Genomic DNA, 23589 nt, shown 5'->3' on the forward strand with positions numbered 1-23589 from the left:
AAGTTGGGATGACCAGATGTGTGTTTAAGACATTTGAAATTGAAGGATAGAGTGTGTGGAAAATAAAAGGGAAAAAAAATTGTAGAAGTGTGTCATGACATGTCAAGAAAATTAAACATAGGCGACAAAACAGGTATTAAAAGATAGAGAAATAAAAGAAACCACGTGAAAATTTTCTAATTTATTGGAGACCAGATCTGTGGTATGGGGCGACGATATGCATCGTGCATCTGCCCACAATAGCGGCCAGTCCTTGCCTTCTAACCTCAAAGAAAATGAAAAGAATCTGATTCAAAATGAAACATAGTTTATTAAATTTATGTTATAATAAAACGACGACGAGATTGATCGTAGATCCTCTTTTATATATGTACTTCTATCATAGTTCCAATAATTACACACACACACACACAATGCCTACAGAAGAATAGAATTATTTTTCCGACCACTGACAGATATATACTTGAGATGGACTCGAGGTTCAAAAAACAAAAACTGGTATTAAATATCACTAGTTGAGTACGTACATAATTTCATTTATTTAAAATTTTCATTTGGCATCAGAACAAATTTTCTTCTTTGATTAGTTGTTTTATTTGCTGGACTTGTCCAGAATTTCAATTTGTTTTCTCCATGCTATTTATCATTAGAGCTGCATTATGAGAACTTGAGAAGGACGGCTATATCCCTGTTAGGATTTTTTTTTTTAAAGGATTAGCAATGATGGATTATCTGGTCAATTTATTGGACACCCTAATTAGTTCATAATTACGATGGGATCACGAAGCCCAGAAAGAAGAAATTGCAGCCTGGTTATAAGGGGAATGGTAACCCCAATCATGTCTGCGTACAACAGAGCTGACAAGCTCTTCATGGGATATTTAAAGTCATGAGTGCCTAAAGAAACATCGTGTCCAAAATTAGCTAGTCAATCCGTGCAGAGATTTTTGGAACACATGACGAGCTCGTATTGTCCACTGCCGTGCAAGAGCCTGCTGAACCATATCTGAAATAGGGCTCTCCAAACGAACCGCCCCATTCCGACTCAAACCAGCAGCGAGAACTGCCGAATTAATACACCTCAAGCTCAAAATGTCTGAAACCCAGACGCCAAATAAGATCTAAGCCATGAAATACTGCCCACATCTCAGCAGCCATAGAAGAACAGATACCCAGATAGCTAGCAAAACCATGGGATCAACTTAGTCAACATTAAAAAACTAGTATCTCATAAAGCGAGACTTCTTGGGTTCCCTGACGCGAGGTTGTCCTATATATGTCTTTAGGTGATTAAGAGCCTCATACCCGTGATACCTTCACTCCTGATCCTGACATTGTCTCTTTAGAAAAAGAGTTTTTTTTTTGTTTTTTTTATTCCATCTTTAGAGATACCTTTGATCCAGTGTCTTCACACTAATCCTATGTATTTAAATGTTTAAATTAATTAGTGTATTCTCATTAATCCTACGTATTTAAATGAGTAAAATGCGGATTTAGAGTTCAAACTCACTGAAGTTTAATTTTGAAATTAGTTGCAGGTGCTTCTTATATATATATATATATATATATATATATATATATATATATATATATATATATATATATATATATATATATATATATATATATATATATATATATATATATATATATATATATATATATATATATATATATAGAATCAAACTATACATGCATATTGAAAATTAAAGATTACTAAGAAAAATAACCAAATTCTATAGCTTGTTTGAGTAAAATGACATTGCAGGTATATACTATAATTAATGACATTCTAAGCAATTGTTTTTACTAGACTTGTTTAGCATCATTTATTTAAATTTAAAGTGATTATATTAGTTTTACTAGGAATTATATATGATGACGCCTTGTGCCGATCTCGGAGTCCATTCACGTTGTCAAATGATTATTAGAGATGTTCTTAAGACTCTTCTTTCTGTGAAGAAAAAACAAAGCTTAAAGATGCCATATTGTCTTATGTCTGGTTTCCTCCATAAAACGCTACCGCACCGCTAACACAAAAGTCGAAGCCTTGTTGTCAATTGTCATGTTACCAACAACTTGTTTAATTTTTTTATTCGTCTTCAAGTAGACAAATGGACTTCACGAGAAGTTTACAGCTTATAATTCAACAATTAATTACTTTAATTTTAGAAGGTTAACTTTACATCACGTACCATCGGTTGATATTTTCCGATTCTTCCTTGTTGGATGGTGCTTCAGAGGATTGGTCGGTATGTTTAGTAGTGTGTTTAAGTAATGTAGTGTAATGAATGTTTTAAAAATATTTTTTAAGATAAAAATACATGAAATTAAGATGTTATTTTGTATTTGTTTTGTTTTTAATTGAAGTATATAAAAATTATTTAAGAATATCTAAAAATATATTAATTTAATAAAAAGTAATTAAAAAACCATTTTAAAAGGGAAATTTGTAAAGGACTTGAGGAGGGCCCTGGTGTTTTTTTTTTTTTTTTCACTTTTGTCTCTTGACAAAATTGCTTCTAGAACATATGATGATTAATTTTTTCCCTGGATATTTTTAAAGGCATGTCTCTTACACCAACCTAGTGTATTCATACTTTAATAATTAAATTTTTCATGGTGTTGATCCCAACATTTTTAATTAAAAAAATTCAAGAAATTTAGCAAATCTCCTAAATCATCGTGTCAATCTCTTAGGATTTTTTTATTTTATTTCATGATTAAATTTATAGCAACTCTCAAACACCGAAACAAGATTCACTATTCTGATCCAATTAAAAATAAATTATTCATGTCAGAATTAAAAAAAAAATTCTTAATAGATAAGAAAGGAGTACTAATCTTTTAATCATTGTACCAACTTTTGAAATTAAAATTATTTAACAACCTGGGGGAATTTTGTTATTGCGTGGCTTTTCACCCATCCTAGCTGTTATACAAGCTTTTTTACTTTAAAAAAAAAAAACACCAATAAAAAATACTTCCACTTTACATTATTTGAAATATTTTCACAGCATCATCCACTTAATATTGTTGAGAGGTTTGGAAAAGTACAAAATATGAGCACATATTGAAGAAGAAAAACTCCACGACTTGGCAACAAAAGCTGATGAAAACGATAACCTGGCCACAAAATCTGATTAAATGAGTTAGATCCATCACTCTATGTTGTTTGCAATTTGGACATGACAACTAAGCCAGGTGGGTACATTAATCTCGTGCACAAAATCAAGGAAATGTAAGATGGTCACACATGATGTTAACACGTGTCCTGAACAGACCTGCCGTTTCATTGCCGGTAAGTGGTATCCAAGTCAGCCAAGGCCCCGGGGCCGTCAAATTTGGCCGGTAAAAACCAACGGTGTGGTGTTTTTAGCGTTCTAGACTCGTACGCGTTTCATGTTTGACCCGAAGACTAATTAATTTTACACATGGAAATAGGATGTCCCCTCAAGCAGATAGGGTAGTTTTATAATATATTAAATCCACGTGTGGTCTTGCGTTTGATACTAGAATTGTGGACATTGAGAACAAAATATGGTCTTGCGTCTGATACTAGAATTGTGGACATTGAGAACAAAATGCTTTTGCTTTCTCTCTCGTTAAACCAAAGCAAAACGCTTTTGTGTTCTCTCTGCCTCGGCTTCTCTTAGCGGTCAACCTTCTTACCTCGTAGAAATCATGCCCTAGCCTCTTGGACCTCGGGCTTCAAATTATCAATGTTGGGATTTCTTTTTTTTTTTCTTCATGTTTGTGCAGTAATTAGAAGGAAAAATGCTAGGAGTTTCTATGCCTGCTCAAGTGCATGGATTCCGACCTTTGATATCCGAAATCCAGTACCGTTCTAATTGAAAAGAAGAGGTACCGGCCATATAATGATAGACACCAACAATTTGGATCTCCACGTACAATTTTCTTTAGCTTGCTCTAGTTAGAAATATAACATAGAGCCTTCATAAATGTGGGTTATTTTAAAAGATTACGTTCGAGATGTTGACACTTACAAATTTTCTTGTACAATTTAAATGTTTATCAGCCACTTAATCCCGTATTGGTCTCAGCTATTTGTTTGGTAAGTGTAGAATCTTTCTTTGAAAACAGTCTTCAGATCTCGTGATGATTGAAGATTAGTCAGCCATCTAGTTATTAGGAGATAGAAAACGTTAACCCTTCATTTGCAAGGTTTAACGTCTAACAATTATGCTTTTTACTCACGCAACTATCTCCTTCTAATTCGTACTGCCGAATTATTATATATTTATTTCTTATATGTGACGCCTAGAATTTGAAGGCAAAGTTTTAATGTTGCCCTTAAGCTTGATTTTTTTCCTGGGGAGAGGGGCTATGTCTCTTTCTTTCTGCAATCATAGAGCTATGAAAAAGTAAAGCAATCAACTCCGAGATAAAGATCCGAAAAGCATGCATTAGGCGTTGTTAAAAGTTGATTTAAGGAGGATTTTGTCTTGCGGACAACATTAATTACTCACAGGTTAATTTTCTTGTACATGGACTGCCTATAAATTAAGTTAGGTGTTATTAGTTTGGAAGGATTTAGTTCAACTAATTAGATATTAAATTTTTTTTATAAATTAGTTATTTGAGTTTTATAAATTTTAAAGTTATTAATTTTAAAATCTAGTATTAATTGAGATATATGTAGGTTTTAAAAAAAATAAAATAGGCCCCATCAGATATAAAAATACGAGGTGCAATAATGGGGCCGCATCAAAGATTTGGTCAAGCAGGGATCCATTAATTAGTAGCCTGTGTTGGTATCACATCTCACGAACCAACGGTTATCTAACACGTCTCCAGGTGGCCTCCATGAACTGTCCAATGGCAGTGCACCAAGCCACAATGACATTCCCTGGTGGCCAGAAAAAAAGCCGTCCTATATTTATAAAATAGAAGGGGGCTTCCTGGATTTTGCCTCTCTGTGGCTTGGAGAGGAGACCTTACTTCAAAAGCAGAGTCACAGGGCACGAGGTGGAAGGCAAGGCTAAAAAGAATACAGAAAAACAAAATAAATTTTCGAATAACTGTACACCTTTTTCTTACAAAATTACTTTCATGACCCATTGAAAATGCTAATCCCCCCTCTCAACAGTCCACACGCATCTCCTTATAGTCCAGTCCCCACCCTCTATAAATCCGTGGCCAGTCCGCACACTTCTCACTACTCTCACAACGCCGGCGATCTCCTCTCTCTTTATTATCTTCTCCACCCACCATCTCTCGAGATTTAGAGCATTAGCCACGCACATACATTTAAACAAATTAACCAAATTTTAGAGCTAAATCCAAATCTTGTGCAAATGGGCAACGCCGACTATGTTTTTCCGTCCACTAACGCGGAGAGTGCACATCGAGTAGCGATTCCACCACCGCAACCATTTGTGAAGTCGCTGAAATATAATCTTAAAGAGACTTTCTTTCCTGATGATCCTCTCAGGCAATTCAAGAACCAGCCCACTTCGCGAAGATTCATATTAGGCATAAAATATTTCCTTCCGATTTTCGATTGGGCCCCTAGTTACACTTTTGATTTCTTGAGAAGTGATTTTATTGCTGGGATCACCATCGCTAGTCTAGCTATTCCTCAGGGGATAAGTTATGCCAAGCTAGCCAACTTGCCACCAATTCTTGGTCTATGTAAGTTCTAGTATGAAAATCACCAACATAGTGCAGATTTTAGCTGAACTGATTGATATAAGAGCAGTTTCTCATAGACTTTGTGTCTAAACGCATGCAGATTCAAGCTTTATTCCGCCATTGGTTTATGCAATGATGGGAAGTTCAAGAGATTTGGCAGTGGGGACCGTTGCTGTTGCATCTCTCCTCACAGCATCTATGTTAGGGAATGAAGTTAATGCTAATGAGAACCCCAAACTTTATCTCCATCTTGCATTCACTGCCACATTCTTTGCCGGAGTGTTTCAAGCTTCCCTTGGCATATTAAGGTAAATAGCTGGCCTTCTTGTCTTTTGCTGCTCTGTGTTGCAAGAGATCCTTCTTTCTTTCTTTTTTTGGTATATATATGAATAATTAAGAAGAACCATAAACGGTGATTGACCTATTATTTTCAGATTTGGTAAACAGTCAACAAGGATAAAGACACTTCAAGCAATAAGAACATGCTGATATCTCCTTTTTCGGTTAACATGCTGACATCTCCTTTTACGGTTTTCTTAATAGTTACTGTGTTTACTGTGCTGCAGGCTAGGGTTTATAGTGGATTTTCTGTCACATGCAACGATAATAGGCTTTATGGCAGGAGCAGCAACTGTAGTCATCCTGCAACAGCTGAAAGGGATTCTTGGGCTTGATCATTTCACCCATTCAACGGATCTTGTCTCCGTCTTGCGTTCTGTCTTCTCCCAAACACATCAGGTCCGTTGATCTTTGCACGTGTGCTATCATTATCCATTTATCACACTATATTACAACAAACATAAATAAGTTTGCCATGCTTTACATAAAATGTCTCATTCAGAGATTAATATAATGTTGAAAGAAGTTAAGCCAACACTGATTCTCGGTTATTATTATTATTATTAATGCAGTGGAAATGGGAAAGTGCCATTCTGGGCTTTTGCTTCCTGTTCTTTCTTCTCATCACTCGATACTTCGTAAGTAAAGTATTTTCGTATAGCATAATTTTCTTGCCTCCATAGTTTCAATCTTTCACATAATTGCAGATTGCTATTCTGATTTCATTTTGCCACTTGCCCCACGTGTCGCGGCCAAAACTAAACAGAAGAAATGAATTTACTACCATATAAAGAAAGAAGGGCCCCCATGTATTATATATATAGATAGATATGAATTGATTCACTCACTCATCTTTCTCAATATCTTCTATATAAATTGATTCACTATCACTCATCTTTCTCAATATCTTCTATATACCAATTTAAATAATATAATTAGGGATCAAAATTCTCTCTTTACCTATAAATATATAAATGATCTTGTAGATAATAGTAAAAAAAAGATGCTGTTGTTTGGTATGATTAATCATACCTCTTCATGCCTTCATTTTCGACTTGTTGGTTACTTAAGAACAAGAAACAATGACTTTTAAATCCAACACCCTGAATGGAATTCTGGAGGAATTTCTGAGCTCATTTTTCAATGCAACTACACTAACATATATACATATATACATATGTTGATGTTGTCGTGTTGCATGTAATAATATGCTCATGAGATTAATTTAATAATGGAGTAAAATAATAATTAATGAGTTGATGATTGGCTATTTGCACAGAGCAAGAGAAAACCAAGATTCTTTTGGGTATCAGCAATGGCACCATTGACGTCGGTTATTCTAGGAAGTATCCTCGTCTACCTCACTCATGCCGAGAAACATGGAGTTCAAGTGGTGAGCATTCCCATGAATTATCGATAGAGTAGCCTGCCTTCTTGTTTGTATTTGTTTACGTTTTTTGGGGAACACAAGTCTCTGTGACTGTCAATGCTGCTACTGTTCTGTAAGAGTGAGTTGAAAGTTGCCCACAGAGAGATTCAGTCCCATTGTATATTAGGGTTGGACCCCCACAAAGGGTGGCTTAGTGTGCTATAAGATGAGGCCGAGATCCATCCTACATGTGGGTTGTGCCTGTTGGGTACTTGGATTTTGTCTATTCGGCCCCATCCAAATAATTGCTCCGCTCCAAGTAGTGGGCTCCAGCCTATAACAGAGGCTGAGTGGACCCTTCCAGTCACCTCAGGTCCTCGACTTTGATTTTCCCAGGCCTGATGAGTCATTGGTGGGTCGGTTTTTTGTCGTATTTGTTTCCGTTCTAATGTGGTGTTTTTTGTTGCATGCGCGCTGGTGTAACGTATTCAGATAGGACACTTGAAGAAGGGGCTAAATCCACCGTCCTTTGCGGATCTCGTGTTTGTATCTCCTTACCTTTCGACAGCTATTAAAACTGGCATCATCACTGGTGTCATAGCTCTTGCCGTAAGCAACCAAACTTCTCCTCTACTATTTTATGTGTTTTTATCCGATTATTAAAAAAAAAAAATTTTATTGGATTTAAAAAAAAGATATTTTCAAAAAAAATATATATATTTTATTGGATTTAAAAAAAAGATATTTTTTATTCTAAATTGTTTTGATTTGTTAAAAATATTATTTTAATATATTTTTTAAAAAATAAAAATAAAAATAAGAATCTCAAACACTACTATAACACCAAAAATATAAGCTGAGCTAAGACCTGCACCTCTTGCCTCGTAAGAGTATTAATAAGCAATTTATTTATGGACACCACAAATTCAGATAGATAGTTTCTTATTTCAATTTGGACCTCCTAAATGAATTATCAGCAAATCCTATAAAATAATAGAAATTGTACAATCTAATTATTACATAATTAATTAATAGACGTATACAAATAACTAAGGCTCGGTTATTTAACTAATTACAGGAAGGAATAGCAGTAGGAAGAAGTTTTGCCATGTTCAAGAATTACCATATAGATGGCAACAAAGAGATGATCGCTATTGGGACCATGAACATTGTAGGCTCTTGCACCTCCTGCTATCTCACAACAGGTATAATTTTTCCTTTCCCAGATGCAATTAAGAATGTAATTCCAAGTTAATATTATAATAGTAAACTAAGAGTTTTGGTGATACAATGGGAATTTCCAGGGCCATTCTCGCGATCGGCTGTGAATTTCAATGCAGGATGCAAGACAGCAGTATCGAATATTGTCATGGCGTTGGCAGTCATGGTCACTTTGTTATTCCTAACGCCATTGTTCCATTACACTCCACTTGTGGTTCTATCCTCTATTATTATCTCTGCCATGCTAGGTCTTATAGATTATGAAGCAGCAATCCATCTTTGGTCTGTCGACAAGTTCGACTTCATCGTGTGCATAAGCGCATATGCTGGTGTGGTTTTTTGCAGTGTCGCGATTGGCTTAGTCATCGCGGTATGGAACACTAGTTATTAAGCCCTCAAACTTGCAAATATAAATGTCTGCGTACCATCCTTCGATACTAAATTCCCTTGTGCAAGTGCAGGTGGCAATTTCTTTGCTCAGATTACTTCTCTTCGTCGCAAGACCAAGGACATTTATTCTTGGAAACATTCCAAATTCGATGATCTACAGAAATGTTGAACAATATACGAACACAAGCAGCGTTCCCGGTGTTATCATACTCGAGATTGATGCTCCTATCTACTTTGCAAATGCAAGCTACTTAAGAGAAAGGTGTGGACTTATCAAACTCGATTTTCTGCATATCTACATACCAAAAATGATTAAAATCAACCAATCAAATCTTTATCTCACAAGTGCTATTATATTTTGTTATATCCATTAGGATTGCGAGGTGGATTGATGAAGAGGAAGACAAGTTAAAATCTTCAGGAGAAACCAGCCTGCAGTATGTCATTCTAGACATGGGAGGTAAGCAATGCACGGTCCAGCATTTTTCCTTTGGCAAAAATTGATTACATATAGAAAACCCATTTACATTTCTTTCTTGGTTTAACAGCGGTAGGTAACATTGACACAAGTGGGATTAGCATGCTTGAGGAAGTTAAGAAAGTAATGGACAGAAGGGAACTCCAAGTATGTTCTTCTTCAAACTTCTATGACCTACAAATTTGATTTTATCCCACACCATTACTTTACATGTTCTGATGTTCTTCGTCGCCATGCATGTTTACAGCTTGTCTTGGCCAATCCTGGAGCTGAAGTGATGAAGAAACTCAACAAGTCCAAGCTTATCGAGAAAATAGGACAAGAATGGATGTATTTGACAGTAGGAGAAGCTGTTGGAGCGTGCAATTTCATGCTTCATACTCGCAAACCAGACCCCTTGAGAGAGGAATCTGAGGCATATAACAAAGTCTAAGCTGTCGATCAGCAAGTGTCATTTTCTACGAAGTTCAACTTTACAAATATGTATCAGTTGTGTGCGAATTGATTTAGGAGCTGTTATGCATCGCATGCATATGCTGCATCAAATCAACACAAGTGAAACAGAAGTTGACTTCGTCGATAATTGGTTTTAGTTGGAGGTGTTTTTTTCCTTCCGACAAGTTACAAGTTGCACAATGTGTACGTTTTATACATGAGACTTCGAATGGAAAGCCTTTTGGATTATTCCTGATGAGCCACGCGAGCATAAGAATATTGGATGCACGCAACCTTAGTCATTAATGTAGAAATGACTTTCAACGCGCTAAGTTATTGGTTGAATTAAAAAATATATATAACAAAAAATTTAGATATTGTTGTTGTTTTTTTCTAGTAGAAAAAAGAAATCAAATCATGTAAGATTTGATCTAATACAACTTGGTCAATTTAACAAGTTTAGAAATAATATAAATCACCAATAAAAATATAATTTGACTCAAAATAAATATTAAAAATGATATTTTTTATATAAATATTGAAAAAACAACATATTTAATCTATTCATTTCAATTCAAGTTAACTTGTCAATCTTTTAGGTCATAAAACTATGATAGCTCATAGAAAACAAATTGAAATAAATTATAAAACTCAATTTTCAATTAACTTTAGTGTTAAAAGATAAAATTAAAAAAAAATCAATTAAAAAAATTTAAGTCAACTCAAGTTAATTAATCTATTAAACTCATTATCTGAGTTATAAAACAGTGATAACCTCATAGAAAGCAAACTGAAACATAACCTAATGTTGAAGGATAAAGTTAGGGAAAAAAATCAATTAAAAAAATAAGAAAAAAAAATCAGTTAGGAAAATGAGATAACAACCTAATGTTGAAGGATGAAGTTAGGAAAAAAAATCAATTAAAAAAATAAGAAAAAAAAATCAGTTAGGAAAATGAGATAAAAATCATGAACCCTCATTATCAATCAACTCAATATTGAAGGATGAAGTTAAGGAGAAAAAAAAAGTCAATTAGAAAAAGTAGAAAAATCAAATCAAACGAGAAAACTTGTTAAAGCTATTATTCGGATTATGAAATTGAGATAACCTCATAAAAAGTAAATTATCAAAGAAATTATGAACCTCAATCCTTAATAAACCTAACATTAAAGGATGAAATTTGATATTAGAGCGCGGCTACTTTCTTGGCAGGATTGATTTGGGAGAGCTACTGCTTCTATCGATGAATATGCAAGTTTCAACGCAATAATCAGCGACGAGTGGCTGCTTTCTTGGCAGGACGATGAGAATGATTTTGCAGCCAAATCAACGGACTGATTTGGGAGAGCTACTACTTCTATCGATGAATAGGCAAGTTTCAACGCAATAATCAGCGACGAGAGTGTCGATGCTTCTCTGGACAGATCAAAGGGATTGATTTTAAAAAAGCATTACTGCTACCATTGGACTAGCATAAACTTGAGAACAGAGCACGGTTCGTGTTTATGACGAAACGATGGGCTGTTTTGTAGCATAGACGATGTATAGTTTTTGAGTCATTAGATGAGGATGACCTTATAGAAAACAAAACGATAAGAATCATGAACCTTTATTATCTATTAACTTAATAATGAAGGATGAAATTGAGAAGAAGAAAAAGTCAATTAGAAAAAATAGAAAAATCGAGTCAACCGAATTAGCATGTTAAAGTTGTTATTCAGATTATGAAATTGAGATAATCTCATAAAAAGTAAATTATCAAATAAATTATAAATCTCAATCCTCAATAAATCTAATATTAAAGGATGAAATTGAATTAAAAAAAAAAAAAGAAGGGGAGAAAAATATTCTAGTGAATAATATTATATGGGAAAAGGTATGGTAAAATCTTCCCCTCTTTTAATTTTTCTTTGTTAATTAGCAAAAGAAATGAACTGCAAGTCAAATAGGGTTAGAGCATACTAATGTACAATAAATTGTCCAGAAGTATGGGAGCTTTTTTGAAAAAAATATTTTAAAAATGTCACTTAAGAAAATATTAAAGTTCTTTCTTTAAATGTCATTAATACTTTTTTTATAATTTTTGTTTGTTAAATTAATCTTGCATAACCAATTAAAATTATTGTTTTTAATTTAAGAAACATCTTTTAGTGGTATGATTATCATTATTATGGAAATAAGTAAATAACTTATTTTTAAAAATTATTGATTAATAAATGATAAATTTCATTATATTTTTTTTCTCATTAACTCTATTTCGGTTATGTGAATCAATTTCCTGGGGTTATGTTTGGCATATTTAAAATACAATTTTTTTTTATTACAATCCATCTGAAGCTAATTAATTATATGATATGAATTAATTTTTTAGAAGAAAAAAATATTTGTGCCTTCAATTATAATAATTGTTGGAGAAAAGCTCAATGAACTTAAACAAAAATTGCAAGTGGTATGAAAATATAATAAATTTATTGTTTATTTTTAATTTTTTTATAATTTATATAAAAACATAGGTACTATCTTAAAAATATAAATTAAATATGTGAAAAAAGAAATAGCATAATTATACTGACCTGAAGCCATGCGCTGGCTCAAAAAAATTATAAAAGAAACTAAAAATCCTGGAGGATTTGTAAAATACCAATAGCTGTTCTCCTAGACTTGAAATATTATGGATTTCGTGTTCATTTCTATAATATTTTTTATTTTCGATGTATTTTGTTTTACAATCTCATTTTATTAAGTTATATTGATATGGTTTTATGTGTTGAGATTTTTTTCATCTTGCATGTTTTCATGCCAAGTATTAAGTATTTTTTTCAATGTTAAATTAAATATTAATGTTAGGCAATAAAATCTTATGCTATAGTTAAAAAAATCAAGAAAATAAAAACCGAAATTAAATTAAAAAAACAGAGTTTATTATTCAAAACGCATAAAAGACTTTAGTTTTGTTATTGAAATTTTAATTTTATGTATTATTTGATATTTGAAATTTTAATATTTAATATTCTGATTCTAAAATTATTCAAAACGCATGAAAAACTTTAGTTTTATTATTGAAATTTCAATTTTATGCATTATTTGGTATTTGAAATTTTAATATTTAATATTCTGATTCCAAACTATACTTGTTTTATATTTAGTCCTAGAATATTAAAAAAAATAGAAAGAAAATCACTTGAAAATAAGAGGTAAGAGAAGGAGTTCATTAGTTAGGCATCTTTTAGCCATGAAAAAAATCAAGATGTCAATATGTTTATCTTGGAAAGAGTAGTCCCATAAGCTGTTGTTCATTCTACTAAAAAAAAAATAGTGTTAGGGCAGATTACGAAGGAAGTCAAGTGTAGGAGTCTTGGCTTCTAATCCCATGCAAACCTAAGCTTTATATATATATATAGGCAAGACACGTGTATCCATCTTTTGAGGCCTAGGATCTAGGTTAACAACCTTTGGCCTTTTTACTTATTTTATTTTTTTAATTATATAATAAAATTATCTTTTAATGAGTTTATTAAAATAATATTTCAACAAATATCTAATCAATTATTCCATGGTTTTAAAAAATATTAGAGCTTTTATGGAAATATTAAACAGTTATTTTATGATTAAATATATACGAAGTTAATATGCAGAATTGTTCAAGAAAAGTTGGTCATTAATATTCAATAATAATAGAATATATATTTTATTATTTTTTATATTTTTTTATTCTTATATTTATACATAAAAGTGAGTGAAAATGAGTAATTCATTATTATTTTTTCTTATTAAAACTTTCTTTCACGATCTTTTTTATTTAAAAAACATTACTTTTAATAAAAAAAAAATATTCTTTCATTAAAATAAAAAAAATACATGATTAAAAAAGGGGAGTTTTTGTATTTAAAATATGCATGTTTTCCTCTTGAATTCGATATTCTTGTGAATATTTCTAATATTAAAAAAGAGAGAAGATAATTTTGATTAAAAATATTTTTTTTCAGAGTTTTAATATGAATATCTATTCTAATTTGTATAATTAAATAAAAACAGATTTAAATAGTTACTACCTGACAGTGCATGTCCACTATACTAGTCCTAAATAAAACTGTGTAGCTCGGAAGAGACTATATAAGATAGTATCGCATGTCCACTATACTAGTCCTAAATAGCTCGGAAGAGACTATATAAGATAGTATTTGGATGGATTTTGGGGCCCATGCTATGTTTAGCTTAAACTTAAAATGATAAGTGGGCCCCATTGGTTAGGCCCATGGAAGAATTTCCTAGCACGTGCCAGTTAAGCCAGTCCTGATTCTGGAAGTCAAAAACACTCTCATTTCTCAGATAGTTAAAAAAAAAAAAAAAAAAAAAATCTCATTTCGCAGATAGTTAAAAAACAAAAAAAAAAATTATCTTTCAGCTTTAGCTGCAGGTGTTATTCTCACTTTATTTGTATGTTTTTTTTTTTACATTATAAAACGCAGTTTTAGTGAAAACTTTAATTGTTATTTTTTGTTTAAAATTAATAATTTTTTTATATTTTTGAATTGTTTTGACATATTAATATCAAAAATTATTTTTAAAAAATAAAAAATATTATTTTAATATATTTTAAAAAAATACAGGAAATCATGTGCAGATTCGATACTTTGTTGGGCTTTCTTAATTGTTGTGGAGCAATTGATGCAGCGCATGTCATCACGATCCTTCCGGCAGTGGAAACCTCGGATGAATGGTATGGCCGAGAGAGAAATTATAGCACGTCATTTCAGGGTATTGTTGTGCATGAAATGAGATTTTTAGATATTGTGAAAGGGTGGCCTGGTGGCTTGACAGTGCCAAGACTATTAAAGTGCTCTGGAGTTTTCAAACTCTGTCAGAATGGAGAATGTTTGCATGGAAGTTCAAGCATTTTTATCTCAAGGAGCGGAAACCAGAGAGTATGTTGTCGATGGGGATAGGCTATCCTCTTCCTCCACGGCTCATGACTCCTGAAGCAGTGATGGAATCTCAGCTTCCATGTCCACTTTCAATGCCGGGCTTGAGGCTGCAAGGTTGATTGCAGTGAGGTCGTTCTTGCAGTCAATGGGCAGTCGAAGAATCCTCGGCGAGTGAGTTTATGTGGAGGCCTGACAAGCGGAAACTGCAACGTGTTATCTTGGTATGCTGTTTACTCTACAATATTGTAATGGATTTGTGGAGATGAATTGCATCCTGATGTTGCTCTGGTCATGGAGAACAATGTTGCAAGCAAGTTGATCCCTTGGGGAAAATCGCAAGGCAAAACCTTGGAAAACACTCGCAGCATAACAATTAGAAATCTGTTTTGAAGAAAAATCTCAACAGTGCTGTGGGCAAGTAATTCGGTGGCATTTGAATTGGCAACTATTAAGGAAACTAATTAAATTTATGAGCTATGAAAAAGCATTCCAGCATGCACGCAAAATGAAGGGGAAAACGAGGCTCTAATAGAGCAGCTTCTTGTTATAAGAAGGGCCTGACATGTACAGCAGGATCTCTAAACTAAAAGAAGGCCGGGTCCTCTCAAAGCAAGCAAGGTCGTAAAAAAGAGAGAGTTTAGCCCTCTATATAACACCATATCTAGCAAGGAAAGTTTATGCACAAAGCAACTAATGTCTCGATAAAAAAATTGAACTACACCGATTATTTTCCCGTAAAATGTAAATACCTCAATCTCCTTTAGTTGGAGGTTGCACGCATGAACAAAAGCGCCCTTTCTTTTGCTTCTGGCTAGTTCTTGTTCCACCATACAGATAGTCCCGCAGTAAAACTCTTGTTTTTCGCTCTGTGATTTTTGTTTTTCCTCTACTTCTGTTTTCGCTGTCGAGTTTCAGCAAAAGGAACTGCAATTTCTGCACCTCCAACTGCAAACGCCCAATGTTCTCTGATCCTCTTCTTGCCTGCTCTAAAATTTTTCCTCTCCTGACACTGCCACTCTCATCTGGAATTAGTGCGGACTTCTCATCAAAGTACAATGGCTCGTCTTCAACAGTCTTCACTAATTTGTGATTGACTTCTAACAACTCCATGATGGCCTCCTCGGATTCTTCCAGCTGCTCCTTCACATTATCATATTCAATACCCTTTCCCTTTTTGCTCTTCTCTGTAATCTCCACCTTACTCTTCAAATCTTGAACTGTTATTTGAAGATTTGTCAACTTTTGAGCATCAGAATCAAGTCTTTCTAGAATTTTCCTCTTATTTCCTTCTTGACAAGACCCCGATAATGTCTTTGAGATCTCTAATTTGTCCACACCCACCTCCTTCTCAATCATTGATTCTGTGGAGGGATGCTGCCTGGTGTGTTTTTTCTCCGCCTGTGAAGCAATCACCTTCTGAGTTTTTCCAACAGTCAGGTCATTGCTGTCATTCCGGTCAGCAGTTTCCCATATTTCAAGCATCTGATAATCAGCCTCCATAGTTTCTCTTCTGCTTATTCTATAAGATGAACATTCAGATATCTGATCAAGCATTATGTCTTTTGTCATCACTTCACTCCCATCCTCGGAGATTTCATGTGTTTGTTTCTGCTGCCTGAGATCATCACTGAGCACGGCCCTCAGTTCCTCATGCTCTGGATTTGGCTTGGCATACTTCCTTGTTTCAATACCTGCTAGATGCAAGCTGCTTCCAGATTTCAACTCCTCAATCTGCCTCATTGCAGCATCGAGTTTGGAATGAGAACTCAAGTTTTCCACCATAACAAGTCTCTCCTTCTCAATGACTGCCTTCTCAATAGCTATAACCCTCATTTGCAATTCCTGGAAGTCCAAAGTTCCACGTGGTACCACGCTACTCTGTCCTTCACTCATTTGTTGACAGCTTTCGGCATGCACCACCATTGCAGCATCCTGCAACAAGTGGAATATAAGCAAAATATCCAAAACCATGAACTTGATATACAAAACAAAATGTATTTGCAGCTTATGAATAATTGACAACTGAAATTATTCGGTGCATCACAAGGAAGCTTATATAAATCCTGTCCACCAGCATTGAAAATGAGAACCAGCCTACTTTAATACAGGGTTCAGAAATGACAACTTACTACAAAATAGATTTTAAGAAATATGTAACTAGGGCCTTTGTTTAAATGGTAACAGGGAAGAAGTGGAAGAATAACCATTGATAAACCCCAATATTGCAGATAAGAAGCTGACAAGTTATCAAACAAAAAATCAATGACAATAGTATAGAAGCAATGTCTGGGCACATCAACTCTGGGTTTGAATGGAGCATGAGAGCTTATAAACGTTAATACAGGTAAAATCTCAAGGAGTGATTGAAGTGATAAATTTTACAAACCCCACAGAGTATGATTAGACAATTAATGGATGGGATTTTGATCATGTCACTTTTAGAACCAGGCCAAGTAAAGTTGCAATAACAGAACGATTCAAAATCAGATAAAATAGAAATTACCTTTGGTTCCTTGTTGTCAACCTCATTAAATGTCACATCTGAAACAGTGTGCTTCTCCAGTGATGTTACACAATCCCTCAAAGACAGGAAAGCTGGAAAATATGCAGCCATCAGAGCTTTGAGGTCTGCATTTCCGCCTTCCAAAGTACTAACTCTTTCTTTCAGCTGGTTGATCTCCACATGTTTTGAGCAATTTCCATCTTCAAGTCTCTCACATAATTCAAGGAGTTCATGAATCCTTCCTTCAAACAAGGCTTCTCGCACAGCAGATATCTGCAGTTCACCGAACAATGCAACAGCCTGAGACTCTAGTAATTCAATCTCATTTCTTCCCTTTACCAGTTCATTACTCAAATTTTCCTCCCTGCCTTTAACTTCTTGAAATTCTTCATGCAATTTCCTCATTTCAGACTCCAATTTCTGATTTACTTCACAAAACTTTTCAGCCTCCTTGCTTTTCTGATCATAATCTCCAGATAGTTTGATGATCTGCATTTCTTGATCTGATTGCATCATCCCGACCTCATCATACTTGCACTTAAGATCCTCCACCATTTCACATAACTCTCTCTTCTCATCCTCTAAGGAACTGAGCTTATCTAACTCCTTCTCCAATATCTTCACCTTCTCATTGAGACCATTGTTGTCATGATACAGTTTATCTAGATTTTCACCAAGGCTTTTTGTTTCCACAGATTTTTCACAGATGATATCCCTGAAAATTAGAGAAAGGGTACTTTGAGATACAGTTTCATAAAGAATGCAGCAGTTTTCCTCTTCTAGTTTACATTTCTCCATCAGCAGGTCAGAAAATGATTTCATCAAGGACCTCTGCTCATCAAGAACCTTGCAGTTCAATTCCTGTAGGCTCTGGTGAGCACCTTGCAAGTCTGACAGCTGCCCGTGAAGATTGCTTAGTTCAACCTTCAAAGCCTCCTCTTTGTGGTCTCCCTCTATTAACTTCAATTTCATCACTTCATTTATCCCTGAAAGCTTTTGGCTCTCATTCTTCAAAACCAAGAACTGCTCAGACCTGGTCGTCAGCTCCTGATCAAGGATATTTTTAGTCATCACAAGATTTTCCACCTCTAGTTGCAGTTGCCCAAGCAGTGTAACAAGAACAGAGTTCTCGATGACCACCTGCTGATTTTCATCTTGCATCTTGAAGAGAAACTCTTGTGTTTCTTGAAGTTTGTTGAGTAAACGGTTCACAAGTTTTTGGTCTTGCTCCGTTTTATTTTCACACTGGCTTGCATCAAGTTCAAGAACCTTCAACACCTGATAAAGTCCCATTCTCAGATTTTTAATTTGATCAGAGATGCATTTCAACTCTACTTGTTGTTCACAATTTTCATGTTTCAGATCAGAGATCTGTTCCTCTGAAAGTTTAGATGCCTCCAGGAGCTTCTGATGCTCAAGCAAGAGAGAAAAATTATTTTCTTCCAGATCTTGTGCACTTTTCTGCAAGATAAAGATCTCAATCTCCGCATTCACAGCTTTGTCCAGCTCCTCTTCATATTCTTTCTTTCTGCACTGACCTTCTTCTTGTAGAAAGCAGATCTGTGATGCCATACCAGCCAATTGGGACTCACTCAACTTGGCTAGATTAGCATGTTCTTGCTTTTTGGCATCTAAAGAAACCTGTAATTCTTCTACTTCATGAAGTGTGGATTCTCTCTCTTTCTCCAGAAGGGAATATTTCTCTTCTAATTCTTTATAATTTTTCTCCAAATCCTTCAGGCTTTTCTCAGTGATGTCCAACTGAGAAGTTAAACTTCCTTTCATAGAGGCCAGGTCAGACTTCTCATTCTCATGCAGCAGGCATAAATCTTCTAAGCTCTTTGATTTTACTCTCAGCCCCTCAAGTTCAGCATTTGCAGCAATGAGGAAATTCTCCAGAATGCTGTTCTTCTCTGTAAGTTTCTCCAAATTATCAGTCACAAATTGCAACTCAGAGGCCAGCAAAGCCTTCTCAGAAACAAGAATGGATTTCTCTCCCAAAAGAGATTGACAGGATTCTTCCAGTTCCTTTACCTTGACTCTAACCCCTTCTAGCTCAACATTCAAATCTGATAAAGAATTCTCCAGGAGAGCATTTTTTTCAATAAGTTTGTCCATGATCTCCAACTTTTCCAAAAGAGCTACCTTTTCACTTCTGTCTTGCTCACAAACCTCCTTTAGCTTTATGTTGGCATCTTGCAAATCCTTTACAGACAACCCAAAGGACTCTGGGCTGAAACCAACTGATTCCACCTGCCCCATGATTGCCTGATGCTTCCGGTTAAGGTCATTTAACTCCTCCTTCAGACAGTAAATTTCTTGCTGAAGGGCATTTCTTTGGTCCACTCGAAGCTCAACCTCTGCTTCAAGTTTTGTTATGGTCTCCCTTAAGCTTGAAATCTCATCTTGCAGATTCTGTATAGTCAGAGCTGAAGATAAGTTGACTTCACTTAGGCTCTTGTTCTCCACCTTGACATGCTCCACTTCATCTTTTAAACTCTGATTACGGGCTTCCAGTTCGTCCAAAATTTGAGCCCTGTTCTGAAGCTGAGCCGCCATAGATCTTAGTTCTTCCTGAGATTGAGAGTGCAGATGCTGTAGAGTTTGAAAAGCAGTTTCGGCCTCCATGAATCTTAATCGCTCTTCTTGTACACAAGTCCAAAGTCTCCCCAACTCCTTCTTCTTCTCCGTAACTTCTTCGCTTTGAGCTGCCACTTTCTGCACCAATGACTCTAACTCAGACTGCATGGTCTGATTTGATTTTACCAACAGAATACACCTCTCTTCAGCATCCTTTAGCTTCACAGCCCCATCATCTATCTCTGAGTTAAGCCTTCGAGCTTCCTCCTCAAAACAAGTAATTTTATGCTCCAGGCTGACGATAGTTGCTAAGCACTGCTGGTACTGAGTGACAGCAGCTTCCTTCTCTTCAGTTAGCTTGGTCAAAGCTTGCTTCAAGGTTTCAATTTCCCTTTCAGCATCACCTGCACGCTCACTGAACCTCCTGGCATCTTCCTGTGCATTCAGTAATTGGTCTTCTAGATCAGATATCTTCTCCAAACATTGTTTGTACTGAACCAGCACAACATTTTTTTCAGCTTCTAATCTAGCCAGGTCTTGCTTAAGGGATTGAGCTTCAATTTCAGCCTTGCCAGCTCGCTTGTTTTGTTCTCCTGCATCCTGTTGGACATGAGATATGCTGTTCTCCAGATTAGATATTTTTTCCAAACAATGCTGATATTGAAGAAAGCTAGATTTCTTTTCAGCCTCTAACGCGGCAAGGGCTTCCTTCAAAGTTAGAACTTCAGCTTCAGATTTGCTGGCTCGTTCATTAAGTCCCCTGGAATCCTCTGTTGCACGAGAGACTTCTGACTCCAGATTAGACAATCTTTCCAAACTATTCTCATACCGAAGCAGGTCAGCTTCTTTTTCAGCTTCTAGTTTAGCGAGCGCATTCTTTAAAGTTAAAATTTCTAGCTCGGCTTGACTCACTCGTTCAGACTGAGATGGGATTCGAGCCTTGAGATCATGGATACTGTCATTCCGCACACTTTGCTCTTTCTCCTCTGGATCATGGAAACTGAGGCCTTTTCTTGCCCTCCCTTCTGCAAATTTAGCATTGTTCACCCCATCTCCAGACCCAAAAAGATCATTGAGCTGTTTCAAACCCTTTCTTCCAGGAACAGAATCTGATTCTTCAGTAAAAGCTCCATTCCTATGAGATGGTGAGACACCCAAAGCATCCTTTTGCAGCTCATCAGGGTCAAAAGGTGCACGTATTGATGGCATATCAGGTGTACGGGGATCACCATCAGTAGCAGAACCTGCAGGAGAATCATCGCCAAGCATAAGGGGGACTTGGTTGGGGAATGCTTCTGCCATTGTTCGATGTGCCTGGCGAAGGGCCCCGGTGGCATGATCATATCTTTCAGCCAATGCACGATATGCTCTATAAAACTCTTCAACTAATTTCATAAGCTCCGGGCGTTTCTTATAGTACATCTCTGCCCTCCTTGCAAAGGAATCTGCGTCTTCTTCAAGGAGTTTGATCATTTGTTTGACTTTGAAATCCATACCTGTTCATAGAAAAGAGAATTGTTTAACAGTTAAATCCAGATAGATAGCAAATGCTGCTGTAAGTCTAGCACAAAACCTACAGAATGAAAGAAGTAATAAAGAAGCTAAAACTCAAATTCAGTATATATTTTGAATAAGTACAAGAAATTGTGGTGGTCTACAGGTAATTAGCAATAAAATATATTCATCGGTTCCCCCTTCTGATTAAAAGAGTAACCGCAGTTTTATTAACCTCAAATCACCAAATTAAATTAGAAGCAGAATTACAAACCATCCAAGGAGAGTCAGGGTGTGGATTGACATAAAGAGTTCGTTAACTGATACTCTTTGTTAAATACTATGCAGTGATATAGTGTAGCAAACCAAGGAGAATGTTTCTCCAAAAATTTGGTTTCTTTACCCAAGAAATAGGACAATCAATTCACAAAAATAAGGAGATCAAAGATATCAGAGAGGCGATGTAATTTCATGCCATGAAAGTAAAAACTTATAGATTGAACCCTTGGATAAACCTATCAATTGTAAGGAAAATGAAAAGCAAAGACACAAGCATGAGACAAAAAATCAGAAGTTATATCTTTGCAACCACAAAAATCACATTGGCAGTAATTATCATCCGATTCTTAGATTTTAGTTCCTAGTTTATCATTTAAGTTATCGAATATACAGCAGCAAATAAATGCAGAGATGTTTGCAATGATCAAATGCAGCCAGGTGCAATTAAGGCTCACACCAAAAGTAAATGCAAGCTAAATACCTTCCAACTTTTTTTAATTTTGTGCATACATTTCAAGAGTTTTAACTGATTCCATTCATTTGTTTGGAATTCTTTAATTATGTTTCCTTTCGCCCCGGTTGCAGTAGAGATGTTAGGAGATCAGAGATCCACTTCATCACTCGGGCATGCATAGAACTACGCAGCAACAATTAACATGAGGTGTCGATCTTCATTAAAATTAGTTCAATTTGTTTATTTCCTAAGAAGGAAGATGGTTAATAAAAGCTATTCTTCAAAGAGTTGACAGTCAGCTCAGGCAAAATGTTGGTGCCATTCATTGTAATGTCTTGGTTACCATGTCTTCCAAATAGCCAGCTCACTCACTTGATATATGGAAAAATGATTAAACAGTTAAGCACACCCCACTTGCACACTAAACAAAAATCCAAACTAAATTCTTAATAAACAAACCAATACCTGTAAGATTCTCTTGAAGCCATTTTGAGTTTTTTGGGCTGATGTGGCTGTCCCACCACCATGAATACTTTCGTTTAGAATCTGCTTGCGACCTGGCAGCCATAATTCAATCCAATAAACACTACCCCTTTCAAATTCCGATCGCAGACACGACAAAATTCAATCCTTGAAGCAGTAAGTGATGATCCAGTCCAAAACCAGATATAAATACGACCAACAACCAGTCAAACCAGCACTGATTCTCAATACTGAGCTTTGTATTTCACTCCTTGTACCTATGTCAACAAAATCAACAAACAAAACATGCTTAATTCAATTTCAATGTTAACAACACTGATAGTTTATAAGATCAGATCCTTCACAGCTTGAAACAAATAAATCCAGACTAAAAGAAAAAATACCTGATCACTAGAGCTTTCAAGTCCAGAAAGTATTCAGTATACGAAAGAGCAACTGCTCTCTATTTATGACAAACCTGATCGAAAGAACACTAAAAAAAACAGCCAGGTATGAGAATCTGATAAAATAAAGAAATAAAAAAATATTCTCCAAAGAATCACGAATCAATTTATTTATTCAATTAAATAAAGAAGAAGAAGAAGAAGAAGAAGACTGCGCGATCATACACAGCAGGTTAAAGCATGAAACTCTAAAAGAAAAAACAGAAGAAGCAATCGGAAGTTAAGAAAAAAACAAGAACAACATAATCAAGCACGAAAAGAGCAGGAAAACACGGTCCATTGACCGTTGACATGTACTGAACAAAGGACGATGTAACTATAGACGACGGCGACAGTTGAAAGATCAAACAAAAAAGAAGAACTCACCAAAAAGGAAGCTTTTTGAGATTAATCTGATTAGCAGCTACAAGAAAAACAAGTACGGCTGCCTCCGCTGTTTTTGTTATCGGGTATCACCCCATGTTTGTTAGATCCCTCTGTGTATCTGTGTGCAACTCTTCATTTGTTTGTATTTCTCTCTCCTGCTGTCGTTGCTTGCTT

At 35.2% G+C, this 23589-nt stretch overlaps 2 protein-coding genes across 4 annotated transcripts; one reads left to right on the forward strand and one right to left on the reverse strand.

The window, feature by feature from the left end:
- The first annotated feature begins 5161 nt into the window (after positions 1 to 5161).
- Positions 5162 to 10146, forward strand: LOC105131399 (sulfate transporter 3.1-like). The gene is made up of 12 exons (XM_011034349.1): positions 5162 to 5655; positions 5756 to 5963; positions 6222 to 6393; positions 6567 to 6632; positions 7274 to 7387; positions 7856 to 7972; positions 8442 to 8568; positions 8668 to 8954; positions 9046 to 9236; positions 9349 to 9434; positions 9523 to 9599; positions 9700 to 10146. Exons 1-12 carry the CDS (start codon positions 5319 to 5321, stop codon positions 9883 to 9885), a joined length of 1968 nt encoding a protein of 655 aa, XP_011032651.1. The 5' UTR covers positions 5162 to 5318; the 3' UTR covers positions 9886 to 10146.
- Positions 10147 to 14513: 4367 nt separating this feature from the next.
- On the reverse strand, positions 14514 to 23079 carry LOC105131398 (myosin heavy chain, cardiac muscle isoform). Of its 3 annotated transcripts, none has more exons than XM_011034347.1 (5): positions 22990 to 23079; positions 22589 to 22863; positions 17317 to 21392; positions 15563 to 16745; positions 14514 to 15002 (listed from the first exon to the last, which is right to left on the reverse strand). In XM_011034347.1, the coding sequence occupies exons 2-4, from the start codon at positions 22689 to 22691 to the stop codon at positions 15564 to 15566; spliced, it is 5361 nt and encodes a 1786-aa protein (XP_011032649.1). In that variant the 5' UTR covers positions 22692 to 22863; positions 22990 to 23079; the 3' UTR covers positions 14514 to 15002; position 15563. The 3 variants fall into 3 exon arrangements, with proteins under 3 accessions (XP_011032649.1, XP_011032650.1, XP_011032648.1); XM_011034348.1 differs by lacking the exon at positions 14514 to 15002 and adding an exon at positions 15038 to 15160; XM_011034346.1 differs by lacking the exon at positions 14514 to 15002 and having other exon boundaries at positions 15320 to 16745.
- Positions 23080 to 23589: the final 510 nt, after the last annotated feature.

This window comes from Populus euphratica, unplaced genomic scaffold (genome assembly GCF_000495115.2).
Source record: "Populus euphratica unplaced genomic scaffold, PopEup_1.0 scaffold23.1, whole genome shotgun sequence".
Classification (NCBI taxonomy): Eukaryota; Viridiplantae; Streptophyta; class Magnoliopsida; order Malpighiales; family Salicaceae; genus Populus; species Populus euphratica.

Excerpts from the sequence above, each read along its gene's own strand:
- LOC105131399 (XM_011034349.1), top strand. The coding sequence starts at position 5,319 with ATGGGCAACGCCGACTATGTTTTTCCGTCCACTAACGCGGAGAGTGCA. Across the intron at positions 8,955-9,045 it reads CGATTGGCTTAGTCATCGCG|GTGGCAATTTCTTTGCTCAG; the intron begins GTATGGAACACT and ends GTGCAAGTGCAG. Across the intron at positions 9,600-9,699 it reads TGGACAGAAGGGAACTCCAA|CTTGTCTTGGCCAATCCTGG; the intron begins GTATGTTCTTCT and ends GCATGTTTACAG.
- LOC105131398 (XM_011034347.1), bottom strand. The coding sequence starts at position 22,691 with ATGGCTGCCAGGTCGCAAGCAGATTCTAAACGAAAGTATTCATGGTGG. Across the intron at positions 21,393-22,588 it reads GCTTCAAGAGAATCTTACAG|GTATGGATTTCAAAGTCAAA; the intron begins GTATTGGTTTGT and ends TTCTATGAACAG. Across the intron at positions 16,746-17,316 it reads TTGACAACAAGGAACCAAAG|GATGCTGCAATGGTGGTGCA; the intron begins GTAATTTCTATT and ends CACTTGTTGCAG.